This window comes from Lampris incognitus, chromosome 2 (genome assembly GCF_029633865.1).
Source record: "Lampris incognitus isolate fLamInc1 chromosome 2, fLamInc1.hap2, whole genome shotgun sequence".
In the NCBI taxonomy this organism is placed as follows: Eukaryota; Metazoa; Chordata; class Actinopteri; order Lampriformes; family Lampridae; genus Lampris; species Lampris incognitus.
Window position 1 is genome coordinate 35,122,830 of NC_079212.1, and position 26,805 is coordinate 35,149,634.

General features: G+C 43.9%; 1 protein-coding gene and 1 long non-coding RNA gene across 3 annotated transcripts in view; one reads left to right on the forward strand and one right to left on the reverse strand.

The window, feature by feature from the left end:
• LOC130129857 (helicase ARIP4-like) overlaps positions 1 to 7,240 on the reverse strand; it is a 31,139-nt gene extending 23,899 nt beyond the window's left edge. Inside the window, exon 1 of the mRNA XM_056299531.1 lies at positions 7,219 to 7,240. Coding sequence (XP_056155506.1) covers positions 7,219 to 7,240 — 22 coding nt within the window. The remainder of the gene's footprint in view (positions 1 to 7,218) is intronic.
• Positions 7,241 to 11,544: 4,304 nt separating this feature from the next.
• Positions 11,545 to 24,302, forward strand: LOC130107925 (uncharacterized). 2 transcript variants are annotated; one of them, XR_008809838.1, is made up of 4 exons: positions 11,545 to 11,861; positions 15,238 to 15,390; positions 23,732 to 23,858; positions 24,166 to 24,302. It is a non-coding gene; the product is annotated as an uncharacterized LOC130107925 (long non-coding RNA). The 2 variants fall into 2 exon arrangements; XR_008809839.1 differs by lacking the exons at positions 23,732 to 23,858; positions 24,166 to 24,302 and adding an exon at positions 22,268 to 22,941 and having other exon boundaries at positions 11,549 to 11,861.
• The last annotated feature ends 2,503 nt before the right edge of the window (positions 24,303 to 26,805 follow it).

Genomic DNA, 26,805 nt, shown 5'->3' on the forward strand with positions numbered 1-26,805 from the left:
CCACTTCCCAGCCACGCCGATCCTCAAACCTCGGTCTTCTATCCATCCCTCACTCCAACTTAAAACGCCAAGCGCCAAGCCTCTGGAATAATCTTCCTCAATCCATGAGATTTGCTGAATCTTTGAATTGTTTTAAGCGGCTTCTAAAAACCATCTTTTTAGGAAAGCCTTTTTATAGATCCCCATCCCTGCCTTCTGTTCTGGTTCGATTTTAGCTTGGTCTGCTACTTCCTGTGCCCTGTTTTCTATTAATTCAATTTATTTTATGTATTTATTCTTATTTTCTGTATTGAGTGTAAAGCACTTTGTAACTGTGTGTTTTTAAAAGTGCTATATAAAGGGCGTCTGGGTGGTGTGGCGGTCTATTCCGTTGCCTACCAACACAGGGATCGCCGGATCGAATCCCTGTGTTGCCTCCGGCTTGGTCGGGCATCCCTACAGACACAATTGGCCGTGTCTGCGGGCAGGAAGCCGGATGTGGGTATGTGTCCTGGTCGCTGCACTAGCGCCTCCTCTGGTCGGTCGGGGAACCTGTTTGGGGGGGGGGACTGGGGGGGAATAGCGTGATGCTCCCATGCGCTACGTCCCCCTGGCGAAACTCCTCACTATCAGGTTAAAAAAAGCGGCTGGCGACTCCACATGTATCGGAAGAGGCATGTGGTAGTCTGCAGCCCTCCCTGGATCAGCAGAGGGGGTGGTGCAACGACTGGGACAGCTTGGAAGAGCGGGGTAATTGGCCGGATACAATTGGGGAGAAAAAGGGAGAGAGAAAAAAGGTATATAAATAAAACTTACTTTCTTACACACACATTGAGAAAAACCTGCACATACAGTAGTGTTGTAGTACTCGAGATCGGTCTTGGTCTCGAGACCACTTTTTAAGGGTCTCGGTCTCGTCTCGGAATCGAAAGCATTTTTACTCGGTCTTGTCTCGGTCTCGGACTGGGCGAACTCGGGATTTTGATCAAGACCGGTCGAGACCGGGCCAGCACTGTGATAACAGAGAAAAGAAGAATGCAGCTGCTGCCTTTCCGGTGTCACACACTCTTTGTGACACCCGGAGTGACACGCCCCCTGTACAGAGTGGATCAAGACGACTGGAGACGCTGTGCCCCCGGGAAACCCGCCATGAAAAATGTCGGCAAACTCAACCATCATTAAGTTTGGTTTCCAAAACCATAAGGACTTTATCTGTAAAAGGACATGCAAGCAAAAACACTCTGTAGTGTGCAAATTCTGCGGTGCACAACTCACAGAAACCGCCGGGACAACGTCAAGCTTTTATCGGCACATTGAGAGGAAGCATAAAGACAGGTAAATTAACCGTTAAATTAGCTACACTGGGAAAGTTAAAATCTGAAAATTTCAACACCCCATCCTAAGACATTGAGCCAAAATAAGCTCTTTTCTTCCCACGATCGTTTTTTTGCTAACTTTCAGAGCACCGAGTGTATATTACAGCCAAGTTAGCTTGCACAGCATTGTCAAAAGCAAGATAACAGAATAACAAACAATGAACCCGCCAGGTATTAGTCGAGCCCCCAGACGCCAGGTATTAGTCGAGCCCCCAGGAGCCAGAAATTAGTCCAGCTCCCAGGTGTTACTTGGGAGGTTCTTATGCAATGCAAACGTTGTTCACTATACCAGTAAATGCAGTAAATGGGTTTGGATTTTAGATGCGACCATCGGGAGATATTTCTAGTCTAAAGCGTCCTCCATGTTGGTGCTTCGGCTGCAGAAATTAGATCGTTTGGCTCAACAATGAGCCAGAAAGCTAACGCTGTGCTAGCTAGTTCAAAGTCGATAACACTGAATGAGTATGGTTAATCAAATTTGTTTGATAAAAAACATTCAAAAGCACATTTTAAGACAATAAAAACTCAGCAAGGGTAATGCTAAAAAATGTAAAAGCTTGTTTAAAAGCGGTAATTTAAAGTGACATTTGATTTCATTCATTTTAAAAAAGTGAATATATAATGATGCATGATGTCTCTCTGGCTTCTATAATTTGTTGCTTGTTTGTACTAAGCACATGCCTGTTAGAGATGTAACGTTTGAATCTTCTGAGAATTCTCTCTTGGTATTGGTGGGACTTAATCATTTTAATTCCTCCTCAATTTCAGGTTCCTGGAGTACGAGGCTCGACAACAGGCAGATGCTACACAGCCAACTATGGCGTCCTTTGCCCAGAAAATGCAGATCTACAGTCTCCATTCCCCAAGGCAGCAAGCCATCAGCGATGCCATTGTCAAAGATTTGATAATTGGGTGTTGCCTGCCACTGTCCCTTGTGGAAAATGAACATTTTAAACACTTTCTTGAGATTGTAGATAACAAGTACACACCAATCTCTAGGAGAACAATTTGTGAGAAACACATACCAGTTTTGGTAAAGAAAGTTAAGGAGACTGTTCTTGAGAAGCTGGAGAAAAGCTCAACAGTGTCCTTAACTACTGATATCTGGTCTGATCGTAGACTGCGTTCCTTCCTCGGAGTAACTGCTCATGTGTGCAACAAGTCAAATGAATCCTATGCCCTTGAATCCTACTTGCTGGACTGTAGACGTTTCACAGGCAAACATAGTGGAGAGCGAATTTCTTATGCCTTTGAGGAGATCGACGAATATGGTATCCGTCAGAAGATAAGTTATATTGTCACAGACAATGCTACCAATATGAAGTGTGCTTTTAAAGTTCAGATGCCACAACAGCAGTCAGATGACAGTGAGAGTGAGGAGGAGAATCTAGATGATGAGCACCTGTGGGAGGACATGAATTCTGTGGAGGACACAGCTACTCTGGTCATCAGGTGAGCGTCTTTCTTGTTTTGCTCACTCCCTGCAGTTAGTTGTGAATGACGGCATGAAGGAAGTTAAAGCCATCTCTCGCAGCATTGCCAAAACATCACGCTTCTCAACTCTTGTTATACAGCAGCTCACAGTTCAAAGACAAATTTGAGGCTGCATTTGACTCTACGAAGACTATTCCTGCTGCAAACAACACTCGCTGGAACAGCACTTTCAAACAAGTGCAGGCCCTCACAGCTCTGGACCATAAAGCTCTGACTGAAATGTGCAGCAAGGACTATGAAGAAGTGGTATTCAGCACTCGTGAGTGGAACCAGCTTAAAGAGCTGACTGCAGTTCTCGCACCATTCTCAGAGGCAACAGACCTGACAGAGGGAGAGAAATCCGTTACCATTAGCATGGTTGTTCCAACTGTTCTGGACCTGCATACACACCTTATGAAGATGGGGGAGACACGAGTACAGTGTTGGCCATTAGTAAAGGCCCTCCATCAGTCTCTGATTAAAAGATTCAGTGGAATCTTTGGCAAAACAAATATGACTAAAGACAGTGGGGGACAGGAACCTTTAAGCCATAATGTGTATTTTTTAGCTACAATGCTTGATCCACAGTTTGGATTAAGCTGGGTGGATCTGGATGTTACAAATGGGCTAAATGCAATGCCACTCATGAAGTTTAGAGATGAGCTGAAGAAAACACTGACAGGTATAAACACATAAATTTTACATCAAGAGAAAAATATTGTGAGAGCAGTTTATTATTTGATACCTGCAGACACTATATCCTTTAATCTAACCTGTTTTTTTCTTTTCTTCCATTTGCTTGTGTTTTTCAGACACTTTGATTGCTGAGGTTGAAAACTTGATGGGCTGTGAAGGTAGTGCAATGGACTACAGAGCCAGAAATTGAGAGTCACCTGGTGATTCACCTCCAGTCAAATGCCCACGCCTTCTTTCTTGTTACAAGGCTCACAAAAAGCGCAGCACAAGCCAAGATACAAGTATCAGGGCACAGATAAGTAAATACTTTGATGCCATACAGGATACTGAAACTGATGATGCACTTGTCTTCTGGGACAAAAACCATGACAGATTTCCACAACTCCACAACTTGGCACTGAAGGTGTTGTCAGTTCCAGCATCCTCTGCACCAGTTGAGAGGGTATTTAGTAGAGGAGGCATCATCATGAGGCCCCACCGAGCCCGTTTAGGTCACAAAATGCTTCAGGCTCTAATTTTTCTGAAGTGCAACCAAGCTTTTGTTTAACCTCCTCATCCCTAGAGCCATGCAGGATCATCCCATCTCACCCTAACCCTGGCCCAGAAATGGGACCTTTGAGGTCTTTCACAACCACCCCTTTGTGAGTGTATTCTTAGTGTTGAACTCAGACTTTTAAGGGTTTTACGTATTTTGTTCATGCTTGGCATGCTACAATTTTCAGTTAAATTATTCCTAGTTAATTTATGCTTTAATTTTATGAAGCAAAGTTGTTATGGCTGCCCAGGAGAATGAATACTTATAAAAAGGACATTGTCTGGCCTTCTCTGTTGTTGTGAAAGTTCTTCATAGCCGTGCACCCAAGTTGTTGTTTTTTTTCTATGTGAGTGTGCTCACTTTTTTGCATCTTTGGAAATCTACATGTCTTTTATAAGACTCGTGCAAAAACTAAAAGAAAGTGTATCTTATTTCAGATGATGTATTTATCTGTTTACACTTAGATACAATAATTCAACAAATCCAGATTAACATCTTCTTGCAAGATATAAACAAAAAAAGACTTAATTGCTTGAAAATGAGTCAAAATAGCTGGCAAAGCACCAAAATGCAAAATGTTCAAGAAAATTATTAAAAAATACCTTGCCGAAAAGAAATGTTGCTGTTGCATTTATGTAAAAGCAAACTTGATTAAAAAAAAAAGATACTCGTCATTTGTTCTGTTTTGTTGTGATTTTTCTTTGATATATACAGTCTTGGTCTTGTCTCGGTCTCGACCTCCAAATGTCTTGGTCTTGTCTCGGTCTCGATACTCTCTAGTCTCGATAATGTCTTGGTCTCGGTTGGTGCTGTCTTGACTACAACACTTACATACAGACAGGTGTATGGACTCACAACCAGAGACATGGATGGATGCATATAGGGGTGTACAAAGACAGACAGACACACATGCCAAAACTGTTATATAGGAAGTGGCACTGGTGTTTTCCGGTGCTTTCTGAAGTAACCCATCTAATGAGGGTGTCCTCTGTCTGTGCAGTCAGTGCAATTCTTAATGTGTTTCATCATGAATTATTTTGCTGAAACACTGAAGACGACTCACCACTCTCTACTCGGCAGGACACCGCCTCTCAGCTGAGCGCACACACACACACACACACACTCATACAGAGCACGTGGGGGCAGGGCTGATACAGACAGACAGGCACGTTACTCTGTCATCACGCTCGCATTCTTTTGAAGCGGAGGCTTGTGGTCGTAAAGGTACCTGCAGTGAATCACAAGTTGTTACTCAAGACTATTTTACTTAACTATTTATTTTGAGTTTCTAACTGGCTTCTTATCGTCGTACACATTTCATTGCGTGTGAGCGTATGTGCACATTTCAGATTGGCTGTATCCAATACCTGTTAGTTTTATAACCATTTCACAATCCCACCAACAGCAAATGACTGGGAAGATTTAAGGCCAGGGCGCCAGAGAGGATGACAGACAAGCACGCGGATAGTCTCTGTGGTAGAGTGACATGGGTGGAGGGTCTGGGAGAGAGATTGTTGGGTTACTAACCAGCGTAACATCTGTCTCTCTCTAACAAGAGAGAGACGGATAGGTCAAGAGATATGACAATTTGGTTGAAGGTTAGCAGGACAGACAGATGTACCAAACGGCAACAAGACAGCCACTTAGGACAACGGACCGACAGATCGACCAACCTGACTGACAGTCAAACAGAGACCATTGGCAAGTAAACTCACAAGTCAGTCTTGAAACGCTTCGCTCAACTAGAGACTGCGGACAACCTGCCAGCTTTCACTGCTAAAACTGGGTGGAAACTTTAGAGAGGTTTTTTTGGGGGGGGACCCCCCCCCTTTCTCCCTAATTGTACATGGCTGATTACCCCCCTCTCCCGAGCTGTCCCCGGTCGCTGCTCCACCCCCTCTGCTGATCCAGGGAGGGCTGCAGACTACCACGTCTCCTCCGATACATGTGGAGTCGCCAGCCGCTTCTTTTCACCTGACATTGAGGAGTTTCACCAGGGGAACGTAGCGCGTGGGAGGATCACGCCCTTCCTCCCAGTTCTCCCTCCCCCCCAAACAGGCGCCCCGACTGACCAGAGGAGGTGCTAGTGCAGTGACCAGGACACATACTGACATCTGGCTTCCCACCCGCAGACATGGTCAATTGTGTCTGTAGGGATGCCCAACCAAGCTGGAGGTAACATGAGGATTCGAACCGAAGATCTCCATGTTGGTAGTTGGTAGGCAACGGAATAGACCACTGCGCTACCCGGACGCCCCCTTTGAGAGTTTAAACAAACCCTGCATTGCAGAACCAATCCAAAGTTGTTAGGACGGCCTTTACGTTAGCCGTGCTGCAGAAAGTCAGTCAGTGTGTTAAGAGTTGCACCTCACCACTGTTGGCTAACGGTCGCTGCAAGCACGGTGTGAAAACCAAGTGTATGTCACGTCATCCACTTATTATTATTCAGTCAGAAAGTCTTTTTAGTTCTTTATCCTCTCCCAAAAACACAGATTGTGCGAACATGGCCATACAGTCACCATCTGCAAAAACAAGTCTGTTGAAGTAAAGACGCCTCAATTAAACCACTCACAGGGAAAATTATCTCTTAAACTTCTTAAATCTAATAAGAAGTTAAAAAACATGGAGACTATAAACTCCCACTACCTCCTATCAATTCTTTCCCTTCTTTGAACACCAAGTTTTTCTGGAGTCTTACAATCTACATCTACTGCTACTATCACTTTCGGCTGCTCCCGTTAGGGGTCGCCACAGCGGATCATCATTTCGGTCTGCACACTTCCACCTACGCAATATTAACCGTCTTCACCTGTCAATTACACCTGACAGCACCACCATACTCGCTCACACCCTGGTTATATTCCGTATTGATTACTGTAATTCTATCCACTTGTCTTCCCCTCAAGTGTCTTCATAAACTTCAACTGGTTCAGATTTCAGCTGCCTGTATCATTACCAGAACTCCTTCCATAGATCATATCACTCCTGTTCTTCTGCAACTCCATTGGCTCCCTGTTAAATACCATATTGACTTCAAGATCCTGCTTCTCACCTTTAAGGCTCTTAATAACCTAGCTCTTTCATATCTTTCCGAACTCCTTCATATCTACACGCCCTCCCGCACTCTCAGATCCTCTTCTGATCTCCAACTCACTATACCATTGGCCCACTTGACTACCATGGGGTCTAGAGCCTTCAGCCATTCTGCGCCCCGCCTATGGAACTCCCTCCTACAAGACATTCACAACACTGACTCTCTTTCGACCTCCAAAACCCGTCTCAAATCGTACCTTTTCAAACTGGCATATTCAGTCTGATCCATGCCTCATTGAGTTTTGTGCAGATGATGATTTTATACTTATCTGTTGTATTAACTTTTTATTGTCTACCCTTCTTCTTTTGATTTTACGCTGTCTGATACAGTGCTGCTTGTTTAATATGTTCTGTAAGGTGTCCTTGAGCGCTCTGAAAGGTGCTCACAAATAAAATGTATTATTATTATCTGTCCTCTGCATCTTCCTCTGTCACACCAGCCACCTGCACGTCCTCCTCTCTCACTGCCGCGCCTTCCTACTCTACTTCTCCTTTGCCCAACAGTAGCATAGTTTCCACCGGCACCCTGCTGGCCAACAGTACCGGGTCGTTGGTAACCCGGGCCTCAACTGATTAGGTATGGAAATCTGATACGATCCGCACATTTGATTTGGCAAAGGTTTTACGCTGGATGCCCTTCCTGATGCAGCCCTCCCCATTTATTTGGGCTTGGGACTGGCACGAAGAATGCACTGGCTTCTGCATCCTCAGTGGCTGGATGTTATAATCTGTTGTTTTTTTTACTTATTTGTTTATTAAAAAAAAAACAACAACAACAAACAAATGAAATATTCTGCCAAAGGAGTCAATCACACAATCTTCCTCCACCTAGTCTGTCTCTTTCTTAAGCAGCTTCCTTGGTTTTCTCCCCATAGAAGAGTCAATATGTTAAAACATGGCAGAATAAAGCTGAAATATCAGGATAAAGATACCTGATTTTTAAAAAAATCCTTGAAGAAATTCAATTATTTTAGTCCATCTGCAGATTTTAACTTGTTCAAACGGAAAGAACAAGATCTCAAGATCAATGCTCTCTTACGAAGGAGGCAATTATGCGCTGGATAGTTGAATCACTGTAAATGAAATAAATATGTCTGGATTAACACAAGTAGCTCTTGCATAACTAGCCTTGAGGAAAAGTGAATTGTTATCTGAAGTAACTACTGAAATCCTGAATAATACTTATCAGTGCTAATACATAAACATTTGCCTTCTACAAACACACACACACACACACACACACACACACACACACACACACACACACACACACACACACACACACACATTACATAACAGTCTGCCCTGGAAGAGCCATTAAAGCTGCTTTATTAGAGCAATGCAGGTGAGTTATGAAACCCTCCCTGTATGTGGATGAATTTAGATGTGGAAGTGAGTGTGTGTGTGTGTGTGTGTGTGTGTGTGTGTGTGCAAGGCGGGCTTGTCCTGTGAGCTGTTCTCTGAGCACTGGGCGTGGAGAGGGAGGAGGGAGAGAGTGAGACATTAAGATTGTATAAAAGGAGAACGAGAGGCAGGAGAAAATGTGAATAGAAATTTAAGGAGAAAGTAAGAGAGGAAAACCACACACACACACACACACACACACACACACACACACACACACACACACACACAGAAAGGGAGCGAGAGAGAGATTCAGGACAGGGAGTGGGAGGAGAGGTGAAGCTAGCCATCTGTTTCTAGGCCAGTGTGTCACAGCTGCTGAAGTGCCAGCAAAGTGGTGGTGAGGAGGAGGAGGAGGAGGAGGAGGAGAAAGCAGGGGAGGGTGAGGGAGGGCAGGGGAGGGTGAAAGAGGGGAGGGGAAGAAGCTAGAGGAAAGGAACACACACACACCTCTCTGGAAAGTTCTACCAATTAACTATGCCATATTACATAAAGCTTCCTGTGGCAGTGGCGAGGGCACTGCATGTTCTTTTGGCCTGTTGACAACCTCCTAGACACTCCTCTGATATTAACAACCGCACACCCACACAAAACCCACAGGACTACAAGGTTACGCCTGCACCATGTTACCGGCAGGCCCGCTCGACACAAAGGTGTAGCGCTAAACCTCGAAACTAAATCGGAGACAGAATTCTTCACCATTGGAGCATATGCACATCATAGCTTTGTACATTTTGGGGCACTGGACTGATGCTTTTAAACGGTGTGGGTGACCTTTTCAGGAAGGAATTCATTACTGCTGAGGGGAATGAACTAAAAACCAAAAAAAAAAAACTATGAAAATGTCAGAGGCATAATTATGTACTTGGTTTTATAAATGTATAATAATGTCAATTCTCTGCTTGGAACAGGAAGTGCCCTCACAATGTCCTACCCCCCCCCTCGCTCCCGGTCACAAGCCTAGCTGCAATGTAACACTATATAACGTTATTCCCAGGAAGAGGAGGGAGGGAGGAGGAGTGGGAGTTAGAGAAGAGACAGGAATGCAGAGGACCGAGCAAATAAGTGAAACGACATAAAAGAAATGGGGGCAAATAAGAAAAGGGAGGAGATGCTTCTATCTCTGCAAGGGAAAGACTTCCTCCCAGTCAAGAAGGGCATAAAAGACAAGGTGGAAACAGAGGATGAGGGTAAAAACAGAGGAGTTGTAAGACTGACAGGGGTAGAATGAGACAGGGAGATGGAAAGAGAGAACGAGATGTAGAGTGAAAGAGAGAGAGGGGGGTACATTAGGGGAGTAGAAATGAAAGCCATGTGGCCGGCAGAGTCTGTATGCTACATCCTGTTCTATTATGAAAGCAGCCCTACTAACATGTGCATTGGCACTGTCCTGATCTGCAGACTAATCTGAACAGAACAGGTTGTTCTTAACGGGTGGGCAGTGGCCATTTATGACGACAGTCTTTGATCGAGTTACAAGATAGACTGAGGGTGCAGCACAGTGTTTTAACGGTAACACATCAGTCAAGGAATCAGGATCATACTTCGGCTGCTCTCTGTTGTGCCGCACCATAGAGACTTCATTATTTCCCTATATGCCATGCTCTTCACGGCAGGCAATTGGTCACCGAAACACACAGATTGCGAACACATGAGACACACAGATGCCAAGACTTAAAGATGGATGTGCGAGTGAGCAAGAACACTCTGTTCTATTGCGCTCTGTCTCGCCCATCTACAGAGTACACTTGGAGAGATGACAAGGCTGCTAGTGTCACGTACATGCTGTACCAGTGACTCAAAGCGATGCCTTTTCAAATAGAGGGACAGGTAGAGGGAGCGAGTGATAGGGGGATAAAGAGATACAGACAGAAATGGAGGAGGGGGGGCAGAAAGACTAGTCACGTTAGGGAAAAGCAGACGACTAAATCCCTTTTCACAGTGCATTCAGCCCAGGGCTCAACAACTCTAACCCTAATCTGAGGTTTCACACTGGCACTTTATAAAGTTGGACAAGGGCCTGCTCAGCAGAGGGACACATCATGACTGTGCAGGGACAGGGCTGCAATTTCACAGCCTTGCCCCGGGCCAAGAATAACCGTGACCAAACAAACAAACGTGTGACACGAATAACATTAATATACAGACCTTCATCAATTGATTTGGTTTCATCCTAGCCGAGCCAACACAAACAAGCCAGCATTGTCACATATCAAATTTAAAACAACCTTGAGCCCATGGGCATACTGGAATGGCAATGGCTGTTTAAACAACAGAGGGGGGGGGGGGCCAAAACATTAAGAGTCTAGGGTTGGTATTATCTCCAAAACTGAGAATGTATTTCATTACAACCCACTTCATCTCATTCTACTTAATTGTGAAAGGGAAGTGTACTGTGGGCTTGTCCTGCGTAAATGTAGGACAAGCCCACAGTACAGTACTACGTAAATGTATATTATCTGCCTACATTTTGCTTCCAAAACCCGGAACTAAACAAAGGGAGATAAAACCAAGCAAAGGCATTGCATTTACTATGATATGCCCATTTGAAATAAACCCCCCAAAAAAAAAAACACCACGTAATCTAAATCCTTCATTGACAAAATTGTAACAGTTCTATAGATACTCGAGCCTAATATCAGATGATCGACATTTCGGATATCAGACCCTCGGAAACACATTTTTTTTCATGGCGATCGACCGAAAGGGCATCAGGAGAGACTCATCTGATCTGTCTGAATTCGCTTCACACGGAAACCGAGCGCTGTCTCTGTTAGGTGGATTTACATTAACGTATTTTTTTTCATTTCGCTGCCATTTTTACCGGACAGGCTGTATTTGCGACAGAAGTCAGTCACGCCGTCCGCTTCTCTAGCAACACACACACACACACGCGCGCTTCCCCCGGTAACCCAGTGGTCTGTTTTCCCTAACCTCCGCGTGCTCCGTTGGACACGCCCACACTAACGCGATAGGCCAATTGCGGCCTGGCATTGGTCGAGGTAACCGTAGAAACAGCCAATGGCTGGGACAGAGGCTTTGGGACAAAAACATGACGAGGACTGCCGGGGCGCGATATTATGAACCCTACATAGCCCTCGCCAAAATCCCGTACCCTGTCCCAAATCTCGCGAACGGACGCCGGATTTCCGCTGCGTTGCTAAGGAAACAATCAACTATCAACTCGGTGCGAAGCAAAGCTAACGTTAGCTACCTTCAATTTTGTAATTTTGTATTTTTCGCAATTTTGGACAGCTGGCTGCTTTTGTAATTTTGGACTGCTGGCTGTCAACAACAGAACGGAGGTAAGTAACGTTAGTTGTCTGAAAATGAACATATATCTAATAAATAGACTTTCTCACATTTAAAAAAGCTGATCAGTAAGTTGTTACCTGTGTATAAATGTAAAAGTCATATTACTACAATATAGGAGCTCGTTTTGTTTGTAGTCATGATAAGGGGTGAAGTATCCTATGCTCAAACGTGGAGCAAGCAAAGATTGAGTTAAAAACGTTAATGTTGATTGTGGATAACTTAGACAGGTTAAATTGTGGGTGTACAGCGTTTCCTTGATGAGCGCTAACCCCATAACAACATATTTTCGCGTTGCTACGGTGGCGCACACGTGACAAAGCCAGAAACGGGATTTTGGCGAGGCCTATGTAGGGTTCATAATATCGCTGCCGGGGCGAGGGAGCGCACACGAGAGGGAGACACCGGGAAGGGATGTGTGTTAAATGAACGATATAAGTTAACATTTTGGACAACGAGGACACGTTCCGACAGAAAGGGGCGCTTGTGAGGAAGAGAGTTGTGAGGGAGAGAGAGAGAGCGCAAGGCAGATGAATGGATCAGATAATACACGTCGTGGCGGTATGGATCATGTGTTACACAACAACGTTAAGTAACTTAATCATAACCATCAGTCATCAGTTGGTACAACGGCTTCCAACGCTGAAATATTCGGGACATACCCCGACCTTCACTCACGTCCCCACTTCTTTCATTTCCACCCCCTTTCTATCCTTTCTTTCATCATGTCTCTTCTATTCATCAACCCTCCCGCGTTCATTCATAAGAATTCGTATTTGTGTCAAAAATGTCTATCTGCTGCAGAGACGGACGGACAACAGGCTACGGCGCAGCCACGCAACAGCGGCGCAGTTGTTAAAAAGCCCGACCCAAACCTCTGTTACCCCCTTTATCTTCGTTAGCTATACAGGTCGCAACTGGAAACTCGGCTCTGGTGGTCGTACTGAGGATGTTACCTACCTGCGAAGGTCTCTGATTCGTCCAGGAGGAGCATCGTTCACCGTGGCGTCCGCTCACACCGGAGCAAAATAGAGGGGCTATTTAGGAGGAAAGAAGTGTTGGGCTGCCCTGCTCCCCTTTCTTTCTAACTACTGAAGTCTACTTTTCTTCCCCTCTTTCTACGTTTCTCTCGGTCTCTGTTGCAGGTGGTCCTGCAGACTTCTTTTCGAAACTATGGGCAAGCGTCCCCGCTCAGAAGACGCTTGACAGAGCCTCGGAGAAGAAAGTAGGAAGAAAAAAAAAAGGAAATTGAATCGTCAACCTCTCCTTTTTTACGTATCTGTCGGTTTTATTCTACTGCCTTGGTAACTGACTGACTCACTGACCAGTTAAACTCTGCTCCAGTTCTCCGTGGTGTGAATGTAAAGCCGGAGGCAGGCGGCTGGTTGGCAGCTGAAACACTTACATAACCATCCACGGTAGAGCCGGGCCCCCGCTGAGGGGGACTTCTACCAACGGGCGATGCACTGCTTGCTGCTTGTGCTATCGCCCCCCCTTTCAAAAAAAAGAAGAAAAACCTCTCACAATCTGAATATGAATCAGTTTTTGTAAGTTGAAAAAGCTAAACAACAACTAAAGAAAAAACAACACAAAAACACTAATGAATGAACACCATTGTCATCAACAAATGTGCCGTTAGACCAGAGCAAACTAGGGTCAGCGTGTGTAAAGGGATCGGGGGGGGGGTGCATTTAGAGGAAGGTGTCTGCAGATATGTGTGTCAAACAGATATGTGTGTCAAAGAGAAACTCAGACTTTGACTCTGGGCAGCGAAACTCCCCAAGCCCTTGTCGGGAAAGCAAGACTTTCCCCCCCTTAATGCCATGTTCAACGTCAAAGGCAAATTCAGCATTTTGACACGGTTACAATAATCCTGACCGGCATAGCTCATTTAACGTTTAAGCTGGTCTTACAGGCAACTTCCCTAACGCCATGAGTTAAAAGAAACCCCAAGGTTAAAAACACAAAGAGGTGTTTAAATTGAGTAATTCAACTGCAAACATGAAGCAATGTGTAAAGTTGCATGTAGTTGTTCTGGTATTTGCCTTGCCAGCATACAAATACATACAGGCATTTTTACAAGAGCTCACATACTTCAAACAGGTGTGTCTGAAATTGGATGACTAACGGTATATATTATTGAGAAACACATGACATTATGTGTCGGTATCCCCCAAAAGTGACACACTTACTAAAAATAACACACATTTCAAGAGCGTCCATCTGCCCCGAGGTCAGTTTATCCTGCTACTTCCAGCTAAGTCATGCCATTTACATCAATCTGTCACTGGGCTGAACACCTCAGTTAACCCTTCCTCATAATGTGCTTTGGCATGCCGTTCAACATTCATTTCTTGTTATTCATAGGAAATACATTGTTTCCCGTAATGACACACGTATAAACAAAACTGAAGCAGTACAGGAGATACCCGACACAGCAAACGTTAACCCACATTACACAAGTGAAGTCCTCTATAAAGTTACTAACTGTTTTTCTGATGCTAAACGTCGACTTCAGAGGCACCAAATCAGCCCTAAATATCCACTTTGGCTTGAATAAAAATAGCATAAAATCCCGTGTGGACAGAGGGACATTATTGAGAACAAAGACATCCCCGGTGGATCATTTCATAACATGCCTTATGAAACCTCTGCTCTCTTCAGCCTAAGTGGCCCGGGCCAAAGACTTGGCACTCGGTCACAACTAGGTCAGCCTGATGAAACCACTGCATGTCTACACACACACACACACACACACACACACACACACACACACACACACACACACACACTCCAATGGGCAGGCATATACAGTGATAAAGCAATGGGGAGATGGACAGAGATAAATGGACAGGCAGACAGGCAGAAGACAAGTAGAGAAGCAGGAAAGAAGGATGGCAAGACAGGTTGTTGGCAGGCCTTCCCAGCAGTTTAAGACAGTGACGCGGACAGAAAGTCAGACAGACAGACAGAGAGTCAGAAAGACAAACAGACAGACAGACAAAGACACACAGACAGATATAAAGTCAGAAAGACAAGCAGTCATAATGACAGACAGATAGAAAGTCAGAAAGACAGATAGATAGGCAGACAGACAGACAGAAAGGCTTAAATGGATGCCACTTACCCATGTCATGTGTTTGAAACTCTTAGTTCTTGATCTGAGCTTGATTTTTTATCCATATACGTCTTTTCACTTGCCTGCCTGTTCTTAAAACGGACCCCGTTTACCTGTCGTGTCTATGTGTCACCTAGCCTGGCTCACACTAAATACACGCTCCCTCACGGACCGGTCTGGTCTGTGTGTGGGAGGGCAGCACGTGTGTGTGACTGAGACTATGTATGCCTAACTAAAGCCTTGCCTTGCAGAATTACTGGCGCACCATGGGGGACAGAAGGCCATTGGGACAATTACAAAACAATGAGTCGCTGAAAGCTACCTCAGTCTGCCGCTTGTGGGAGTCCCCCCCCGTGTTTGACGTCACCCCTCCCCTCTACTTGCTCCAGCCTGCTGACGGCCAAGTGAGTGTGATGTCATCAAGCCACGCCCACTTCAGTGAGGCTGCCTTAGGTAACAGGGGTAATAGAGTTCACGCAGGGCAGATGGGGGAGAGAGAAAGAAGGGGCGGGAGGACAAGAGAGATGGAGGAGAAAGAAAAGAAAGTAAAGAAACGCAAGAGAATGCAGAATATAGACAGATGGTGAGAGATGGGATAGGGATAATCAGCTGCAGACTTGTGGCCAAAATAAGCACCATTAATTACTGTTTTGTATATAATTTGAGGAACAAAGGCATTTTCCTGTGGACTTGGCTGCAACGTATGTCAAAATCTTTAGCGTTTTCGACTAACCACAGCTACCGCTCTAAGCTGAAAGACAACTTCAAATGTTTGTGAGATGTAATCGTTCTGAAATTAATATCGGAGAAACCAAACTTGCGACACGTGAGTAAATGCCACTAAGTGTATAGCAATACATGGATGGGTAATTACAGGAGAAAGGTGGAATAAATGCTAGAAATAAAGACAGAGAGGGGAGAATGAAAAGAGAGGAAATGGAATAGGGAGAGAGAGAGAGAGAGGAAGATGAGGATGTAGAGCAAATTTTGAAAGACGGACAGAGACACAGACAGACAAACAGAGCGAGAGAGAGAAAGAGAGCGAGAGAGAGAGAGAGAGAGAGAGAGAGAGAGAGAGAGAGAGAGAGAGAGAGAGAGAGAGAGAGAGAGAATGAAAACCAAGGCGAAAAGCAGTGGGGATAAATTGACTTTATGGTCAACATCCGAGTTTGAAAATTAGCCTTTGGCCTGGGATGACAATATCTCACATAGTAAACAGTGAAAACACACCATAAACACTAGAATCATAGAAAAGTTCAAAAAAATTACATCACTTCAGATGAATCACAGAGCCATCTGTCTCAGGAGGGTAAGAGAGATACAGAGGGAGGAAGAAAGAGAGAAAGAGAGAGAGCGGATGAATGAGAAACAGAAGTGACAAGTGCAAGATAACAGTGAGAGCGATGGACTGAATAAAAGTGAATAAAAATGTGTTTGTGTGCTTGTTGTGGGGAGGTGATGAAGAAGAGGAGTGAAACCGGTAAAAAGGAGTGGCAGAAAAGAAGAAGAAAAAAAAAACAGAACCGCAGGACACAGAAAGAGGAGGGGTTGAGAATAAGACTTAATAATTTCACAGAAAGACAAGGTAAGGGAAGACAGAGACAAAGAAAGGAAGGAAGAAAAAAAGAAAAGAGGGCGTGTGAGAGGCATACCAGGAGAGACAGATGGGGGAGGAAAATGGAGTGATGAAGTGGGAGAGAAGATAACAGGAGGCTGAGGAGGATCAAAACACACCAAAGCATGTTTAAGAGAGGAAGGGTCTGTTTTGATACAACGCAGTGACCCAAATGACCCTTTTCAAACAGATGCACATGAGGTAGATTATCCTTCATGGATCACTTACACTCCCACACACACACGCACACACAATACAATCAAGCAAACATTTAGATCAAACACATGCACACACACACAAAGATTAACACGAACACAAGTAAACATACAATCACACAAAGATATATCACAAGCACACAAACATGCAGATACACAAAGACAAAATCACTTCTTACACAAGCTACCAGTACCATTTTCCTACATACACACACACATACACACCACACACAAACATCAATCATACAAACACAGATTCACACACATGCAGAGTCACACAAACACAAGTTAACATACAATCATAGTTGGATATGTCATGCACACACAAACATACACAAATACACACAAACAAAAACTGAAAAAGACTCAGTTCACGTGGAACACACATTGAGACAGGATACACTCTCTGCTGTACACTAACCCACATTTCTACCCTGCTTGGGGGAGGGGTGTTCCGAGTGTGAAACAGAGTGGGGGAGGAGAGTGAGATGATGGGGGAGGTGGATTGGTGGCGATGGTGGAAGAAGATGTGATGCATATGTGCACACACGTTCACCTTTAACACAGTACCACAGATCTGGTAATGCCACACCTCCTTTGAGGAAGCATAGCTCGCATTTCACTGTTTACATAACCTAGATTGACCAATAGAGAGAGAGAGAGAGAAAATGAAAGAGAAGGATACTGAGAGCGAGTGAGGTAGACAGAGACACACACACACAGAATGACAGTGTTTGAGTGGAAGAGAGATAGGGAGTGTGAAGTGGACAGAGAGAGAGAGAGAGAGAGAGAGAGAGAGAGAGAGAGAGAGAGAGAGAGAGAGAGAGAGAGAGAGAGAGAAGGGGGAGGAATGGTGAGATTGTGAAGGTAAAGACACTCACAGAGAGTTTGAGGGAGGGATACAGAAAAGGAAGCTCATCTGTAAATGTTACTGCAGATGTTTTATATGAGGGTGAGGCCAGCGAGAGCAGAGTCATCACACACATCATCATTTGAGTCGTGTTAGCCGGCTGAATATCACATGAACGGTGTCTCTCAGTGTACTGTTGGACTCCATTGCTTTAATTCAATTAAAGGATTTTCCCAATGCCGTGTGTATGTCACTCGTCTCTTTGTCTTCAATCAGCGAGTGCAACGGATTCCAACTGAACATTAACAGCTGAGCTGTCTGATTGGTTCATTATTACATGACAACATACCGATGTTTTTATGTAAGGCAAATCTATCGGCCACTGACTCAATTGTCTTCTCTTTGGCTTTTATCATGCTACTGGTTGTTAAGTGGAATTTTGCATGCCCTTTCTTTTAACCCAGACAAAGGCCACCTGCGAAACACATTGGTTTTTACTAATAACAATTACCAATCCTGCAAGAGTGGCTGAAATTACTTGAGCTTCATTTCGTGCACCTTGCTAGTGGGTAAAGCTGCACAAAGAATACAACTATGAAAACAAAGTGATAGCCACAGTGCAGCCCAGACATTTTCCAAATCACACACAGAAAGTATCTGTGCAGAGAACAGGTCACGGTGCATCCTAACTATTCCCATCAGTGTTGGTGTTTTTAAGCAATGATAAAATATCCTCGTGTACAGGACGTCACCAAAAAACATCCACATGGTGAAAAGAAGCAGACGAGAATGACTAAATAGATATGTCTGTGAATGTTCTCATTCATCCAGGTCATGGTTATCCAAAGGAGTTGAATCAATTGCAACTGGACTTGGTATATATCCGTGAAGACAATGAGAGGCGAAACAGCTTCATGGATATATACCAAGTCCAGTTGCAATTGATTCAACTCCTTTGGATGACTAAATAGCTACTATTATTAAAAAAAGTATATATATATATATATATATATATATATATATATATATATATATATATATATATATATATATATAAAACATACCTTTAACCAAACCTGTCAAACTGTCAACTTATACACTGCAACTGAGTGTATAGTCATTTGCATAATATTAAGGAATAATTTTTCTTTTCATCCAGATTTTTTTTATTTATTCACAACCTCAGAATTCACGTAGAGAAAGCCTTTAGGAGACGGCGCTGCTAAGCTAAGCAACCCCCCCCCCCAAAGAGCCAGTGTCCAGATGAAGGCCTGAGCTCTGGTGGTCAGACCCCCCCCCCCCCCCCACCGCCTTTCTGGCCAAGACATAAAATCATGCCAGCAGCTGGGCCTTTCTGATTACCAATGGCTCAGTGAGGTCTCAGAATAGGCCAGAATGAGCATAATTCAATTAAAATTTGGTGTATTCAGATACTATTTGGGTAATTCAAGGTCCACTGCTGGACATATCACACTGATCTGGTGTTGACAAAGTATGTTTACTAAGAAAAAGGGTGTTGGCCAAAAAAAAAAATCAACCTTTTTAGGGCAAGCCTGAAACTTTTCATTGTAGACATTTTGACTGAAATGGGTACAGCTGGAACAAGCATGGTGGCCATCATGTCTTTATGCATGCTCAATAATCCAGGTAAGAAAATCACAGAAAGTTGAATCTGTTCATCTGGACATGTTTACGGAGGATTGCCGTGACTTGTACATCGGGGAAACCAAACAGACGTTGGCCAAGAGGAAAGCGCTATATATAAAATGCAACTTGATTGATTGATTGATTGATGGCACAACACAGGAGAGCTAACGCGTCAGGCCAGGACACCGCAGTCTACACCTATCTACAGGCCAGTGGCCCCTGTTTCAAGGATGAGGATGTGCACATCCTTGATAGGAAGGAACACTTGATTGAACGGGGAGTCAAAGAGGCCATCCATGTGACGAGGGAACGACCATCCCTGAACCGAGAGGGGGCTAGGAGTACATCTGTCACCATCTTACAATGCTGTGATTGCAAACATTCCCAAATCCTCTGTGAATAGTACACATGGCCATTGTAACTCTAGTTAATGGTCACGATAATTTGCATATGAAACCGACCGTTGGTTTCGGTCGTTATACCACTGTATCACTGTATTGTTTATAAGGGTGGGGATACCTGCAGTCACCTGAGACTGAAGAGGTCATTTACGGATCGTTCTTCCAGGTCTTGTCCAAAAGCGTCTTTTGGTTGCCCTCCGTCGACGTATAGGTGGATTGAGAATTTGGCGCATTAAGAATAACGCGTCTCCACTGATCACAGTAACGGTGCAGCAAATCTCCTCTTTGCTGGAGGAGCGCTAATAAACTCAGCAGAGATAACGGCACAAACACAGCTCCGTAATCCGCCATTGTTAACGTTGTACTCGCGCATGGCTGTTTGACTGAAAACGTAATACGCATGTGCGAAGGGGAGCCTTGACGTCACCGTTTTCACAGGAAGCGGTTTTGCTGGTTTACACGGCGACCCTGGAAGTTGCGTTTTCGAAAGCTTTCAGTCCGGAACCCGGTTTCAAAAGTTTGCGTTTTCACGCCCCCAAAACGCCGTTGTCGTGTGAACAAACGGCCAAAAACGCAACAACACTTTACCGTTTTATGTTGAAAACGTTGCCGTGTAAACGGCCCATGAGTGATGAAACGTTTCTCTCAATAAACGTTGTGTCCAGATGAACTTATTCCATTTCCTGTGATGGTGGCCATACATTTAGAAGCAGGAAGGCACATGGCTGGTCGGGGCATGGAGCAGGACGTTAACGGTGTGCATGTCAAGATCGGACGATTGTCTAATTTTGGGAGAGGATGTAGACCTTTTAAACTCTTGTCATTTAGACAACATCCAGATCCATTTACTTTTCACTTATGTGAAAAATAATAGGGTTTTTGGATCCTGTTCGCAGATCATTCTTTAAGAATATATTGAGTAGTGTTAGAAGACTAGACTAATACTTTATGTCTATCTCTGCGCAGATGAAGTCGATTATTAAACCGTTATAAAGAATCGTACTGACTACCGAACTTCTGCTGGAGGGAAAAATGCAGCCTTCGTTTATTCGGTCGTTTTGGGAGAAGAAGAAAAATGAACAGCGTCTCAGTGACGTAATCAATCCGCGCATGCAAGCGCAACACCGCCCACTTGTGGACAAACAAAGTCGTAAACAAAATAATAGTACACAGTAACACATAGTCATACAAATACACTGGTGTCATATCAACAAGTAGTATAAGAATATATTGAAGAATATAAGTAGAGATGACATATGGCAGGATTACTGAGTATTTCAATATGTTGGTGGAATTTCAAGACTTAACTACCACGCTAGGAATGTTGCATCACTGGGCTTTGAGAAGACAACACCTCAAGTAGACAGACGTCAGGGGCAAAGATTGCTTATGCTAAGCTACAATTGCTAATTATTTCTTTAAACAGCTCCAAAAATCGACCAAAAGTGACTTCAACCAATCTAGAAATGCACAAGAGAGCAACTCTCAAAAGCGGAAGCAGTCAAAATTGGCCCCGGATGCAGCGAAAGGCAATTATTTAACAATCATATGCATTTTTACATTAGCTCAAACAGATTTGGATACGAAACCGTTTTGGGGGGATGAAATTCACATCACACATTTCAGGTCCATTGATAGACTCGTTGTGAAAATATAATAATGGCCAGTGTGCACCTTAGTAACATCAGCGGGTATAGCTCAGTGGCAGAGCATTTGAGTGCAGATCAAGAGGTCCCTGGGTGCCCCCTCTTTTTTGCGTTCGGACCTTAACAGACACATTGTGTCAGAATATCTGCCCACAGTGAGGGACAGACTGAAAAACACGTTCACGAAGTATAGACTCGGTGTGAACAGCCAAGCTGTTGAAAAACACCGACATGGGCAGACGTGGCTGGCCAGCGACAGAGGCTCAGTCCAGAGCCCTAGAAAGAGAGAGTTGCGTCAACGAGGGGTCAGAACGCGAGAGGGTCACATGGTTCATGTAGCCGCCGAATAGTTCCAAACGAAGCTTGGCGGGTCATTTAAATGAACTGCTTAGCCGCGATTTCTGGCAACTACTAACCAATATTTTCAGATTTCTACATTTATATATTGTAACGTGCATGGATAAGTAGACACGCTGGCCGCTGGCTGGCGGGTCTGATCCTTTAGTCGAGCGGTTAGCGATGTCTTCTGCGGCGCGGGCGATACGGGTTCGCCTCCCGCCCGCGGCAGTTCCTGTGGTTGCGTTGTCCCCCGAATTCGCTACAATATCGATATAGATATATTCCAACGTGACACATATTCTATGCGCATGTGTAGGAACATTGACGAGCTATCACGCTTTAAATTACATCGTTAATTTGATTCAAACGTGCTTGTAAAATGGTCATCATTAAAATGTCAGCTGTAGCCTCTTACCTGTAAATTAACCTTTGATTAATGCGAGAAACATACCTTCGCCATAGAAATCCTATTGCCCCGGGTCGCACTGTTTGGAACTATCCGGGGCATGATCCGCCATTGCTGCTAAATACTGACGTCTAAGGAGTTGACGTATCTCTCTCTTTCTAGGGCTCTGGCTGAGTCAACCCCGCACATACCAGGAAGTAACGCGAGAGCGGCACTTCCTCCCAGAATGGGACACAGAAAACATTTGGAAAGGATATTTTACCCAACTGAATGCCGTACACCCCCTTTTAAGAACATTCCCAACAAAACGGAACAGGCTATTCATCTGGAATAACTCCCTCAGTGCCATGCATTGTTTATATGTGTATATTATTCTAATTGTGTTATTGATATTTACTGTTGTTAAAAACTATCAGTGTGTTCATTTACATTGTTCTGTTTTTTTAATTACAGTTTACAAGGAGGAATGTATATTTGTTTGTGTGTGTTGGTGGGGGTAAAAAGGAGTCTGATTCACAGAAATGTTAGTAAAGCTTTGGAAAGAAAAAAGTCACATCCTCTCACGGCGCTTGGTTTGGCCCCACTACATACACATTGTTAATTCATTATACATGGTTGGTTTTTCATTTTTTTTAATCACAACAAATTATGTGTGTGCCTGTTTTTACTCAGATGTCCTTTAACAGTGTTAACATTTTACCTGGGCCATTATTCTTTTCACTCTAATCAGGTCACACACACACACACACACACACACAATATGTATCTATACTGACTTGACAGTCCGTTGTGTCAATGAGTCATTAGGTAGACCAGCTGGTGTTACTCCTACACCACCTACTTGCAAGTCTGTTCACTTTCTAATCAGGTCCCACATACACACACACACACACACACACACACACACACACACACACACACACACACACACACACACACACACACACACACACACACACAGTATGGTGGATGAAAGGGGTCAAAATATGGCCTATGGCTAGGCTACACTGTGGTTATGGTCAATCATATATACATATGTATATGCATATACTATGTGTGTGTGTGTGTGTATGTATATCAAAAGTGGGAACAAGACTAACCCATGTAAACAAGCCTTGGTCATGAGAAAAATGGAGAGAGGTCTTCAGGAATTAGTTTCGATTAGGAAAGTTGTTATTCTTCTTTCGTGTCAGCTAGTATTGGCCATGCATCATGCTACCCAGAGACAAAGACAAAGAAATGCATTGATTTTAATGCATGCAGCAAGGGCGATAGGACAACGACGGGCGCCATACACATGTGAGAGACAGCGCACACAACAATTCTGGGAGGTCATCGTGGACACACATTTCACAGCAAGCCTTTGGCTCCAACATTTCAGAATGTTAAAGCCCACTTTTGAACTATATATATATATATATATTGATATTCCGCTCCTCATTAGTTGAGTATTTCTATCAACACTATTGACGGTTTCAGGGAAAAACAATACTATATATACATATGGGTTTGTTGTTTGTTCTTCAACTTAGATATTTGGTCATAGTATAAATAAATCATACCACAATGTTGCAAGCTGGCGGCAATGACATTAATAACCATGTTCTGTACTGTTTCACATTACAGGCATTTATCTTTGAATTCATGCAGCTCTGGATATACGAACTGGAAAAAAACAAAGCAAAAAACACCCGGCATCCTTTTCTGCCACTGTAGCTGAAAAAATATTCTGCACGACACATTTGTTTATCAGGTATGAAAGGATCTGGCTCTATCAAAATACGAAGCTAGTCTATAACAGAAGTCCCTTTTTTCTTTTTCTGATTATGCTGCTTTTCCAGTGGTGTTTGGACACTGCTTGGCATCCTGTGCACCATATTCTTCATAAATTTTATAAATCCATTATAATTCTGTTTATCCTCTTTCATTTTGTATTCTGTAAATTGTGTAAACATCCATTGCACGTTGTCCATCTTGGGAGAGAGATCCCTCCTCTGTTGGTCTCTCTGAGGTTTCTTCCTATTTTTTCTCCCTGTTAAAGTTTTTTTTATTTTTTTTAGGGAGTTGTTCCTTATCCGATGAGAGGGTCTCAGGACAGGATGTTGTGTTGCTGTAAAGTCCACTGAGGCAAATTTGTAATTTGTGATATTGGGCTGTACAAATAAAATTGACTTGACTTTTATTCCATTGTAAATTGAGGACAGTGTAGTCCGCATGTTAACACTTCAATGAATATACATTGGAAAGGGAGCAGAAGGCCAACTAACAGACTATCACTCTCCTGCATTCTGCTGTGACAGTGTGTGTGTGTGTGTGTGTGTGTGTGTGAGAGAGAGAGAGAGAGCGAGAGCGAGAGCGAGAGCGAGAGCGAGAGCGAGAGAGAGAGAGAGAGAGAGAGCGAGCGAGAGAGAGAGAGCGAGAGAGACTGCGTCCTCCGTTATGAAAGACGTGACTAAATCTTACGAAAGCCTCATCTGAGCTGCCGGGAACCCTCACCAAACACAGACCTCAATCTGTTCCCCCTCTGACACACAAACAACACACTAACACGGACATGGGGAGATGCACACACACACACACACACACACACACACACACACACACACACACACACACACACACACACACACACACACATACATACCTACCCACACATGATGGTGCAGAGTCACATGAGTACACAACACAGACACTGAAACAGATAGAGGCACATATATAGAAACACACACACACACACCTGACCTAGAACAGGCATCCCAGCAGTGCTGTGTTGCTGTAGAGGGCCAGTATATTTTAGGTAACTAGCCCCACATCCCCCAGTCCATTTGTCAAAGTCACTTTTTGACTAATGTCCTTGCTTCTTCGCTGTGGGTTCACTCTCGGTCGCTCTCTATCTCACTCTTTGGCCGTCTCTGTCCTTGCGAGTTGTCTTTTCAAACGAGTGTGTGCCCTTGCCAACTTGTATATCTTACAATATATGTCATTTAGGAATGGGACCCAAACTCCAACCCCAACAATTGGTAGTGTTTGTGCCATGCTTTAACTACTCTGTGTTTTTATGTCTCTCCCTCTGTCTGTCTGTCTGTCTGTATGTCTGTCCTTTTCTCTGCCAGCTAGTCTATCTCTTTTCCTGTTTGTCTCTCTTCCTGCCTGTCTCTCTCTTGGTTTGTTATTGAAACAGTCTGTCTCCATTTGACCTTCATTGCCAAAGGACTGGTACATTTCCATTGACTGTGGTGTGTGTGTGTGTGTGTGTGTGTGTGTGTGTGTGTGTGTGTGTGTGTGTGTGTGTGTGTATTAGAGCCCTGCACGGGCCAAAAACTCCAGCCCTAGCCCAATAAAGTCTGTAATTTTTCAACCCGAGCCTGACCAGAGACTGACACCAATATCCCTTTAAGCTCCCTCACACACACACACACACACACACATGGGGCATGGTCATCTGCCACGTGTAATGCATGCATACATGCATATGCATAATATTTATAATATAATCAACATAACAATATTTCATAGAGTGGCCTATGTGTGCTCTGCATGTATGTGGGAAGTTAAATGAGTCCGAGTCCAACCCGAGCCCGATCTATATTAAAACAAAACAAACAAATAAATAAATAAATTGGAGAAATTGCCCAAGCCTGGCCCGAATCAATTCAACGTGTCGGGACCCGTCAGGATCTGATGGGCTTGCAGACCTCTAGTGTGAGTGTGTGTGTGTGTGTGTGTGTGTGTGTGTGTGTGTGTGTCCTCTAAACAAGAGAAATGGGGAGCAGAGAGGAAGTGTTGACCTTGAAAGGTATACACATTTTATTATAATAAATAAATATATAATTATTTAACCCTTCTAAAAAATAGCAAAAAACACAAGAAGACGCACATTCAATGTGTGTGTGTGTGTGTGTGTGTGTGTGTGTGTGTGTGTGTGTGTGTGTGTGCCTGCACATGTGTAGAAGCATATGTAAACGTGTGTTGTACTAAGCAGTTAACACCTTGACAAAACAGTGGTTAGGCACTAGAGCATGAACTGACAGAGTCGAGTGGGTGTAAGATGAAGAAGAAGAGAGAGAGAGAGAGAGAGAGAGAGAGAGAGAGAGAGAGAGAGAGAGAGAGAGAGAGAGAGAGAGCGAGAGCGAGAGAGAGAGAGAGCGAGAGCGAGAGAGCGAGCGAGCGAGCGAGCGAGCAAGTCCAACTTCAACCATCTGATCTTACGTAGGTTTGCCCGCCAGAGCAGCACCTCGCTCCTGCTCATTCATTTGTGTGAATTGCAGAGAGTATAGGCAGCAAAGAGAAAGGGAGAGAAAACGAGGTGGGGGGGGCAGGGAAGAAAAAACTAATGAGTTGGTGATGAGAGCTGAGCAATCCAGGAGCTACCATACCAGATCTCAGGATTGGTTTGTTTTAGATACTGCATGTGTATGCACCGGTATCAGTAAAGCTGGTAATTTTCATTTTAAAATTCCTTACTCTCCCAAGTGAATTTAGAGCTTATTATTACTATTTCAATATTCATGATGTTCTCTGAATTTTCCCTTTTCCCAGACGCACAATTTTCAGATTGTGCATCTGGACTGTACTCATAATTTTGAATGTTCTAAAAAATGTTCTGTTCCTGGGTCTGTCTGGGTAAAGGACATCTTAGTGAAGGGTATACCTGATTAAAAAAACAAACATATACACACAGAAAAATGTTTACACGGGTC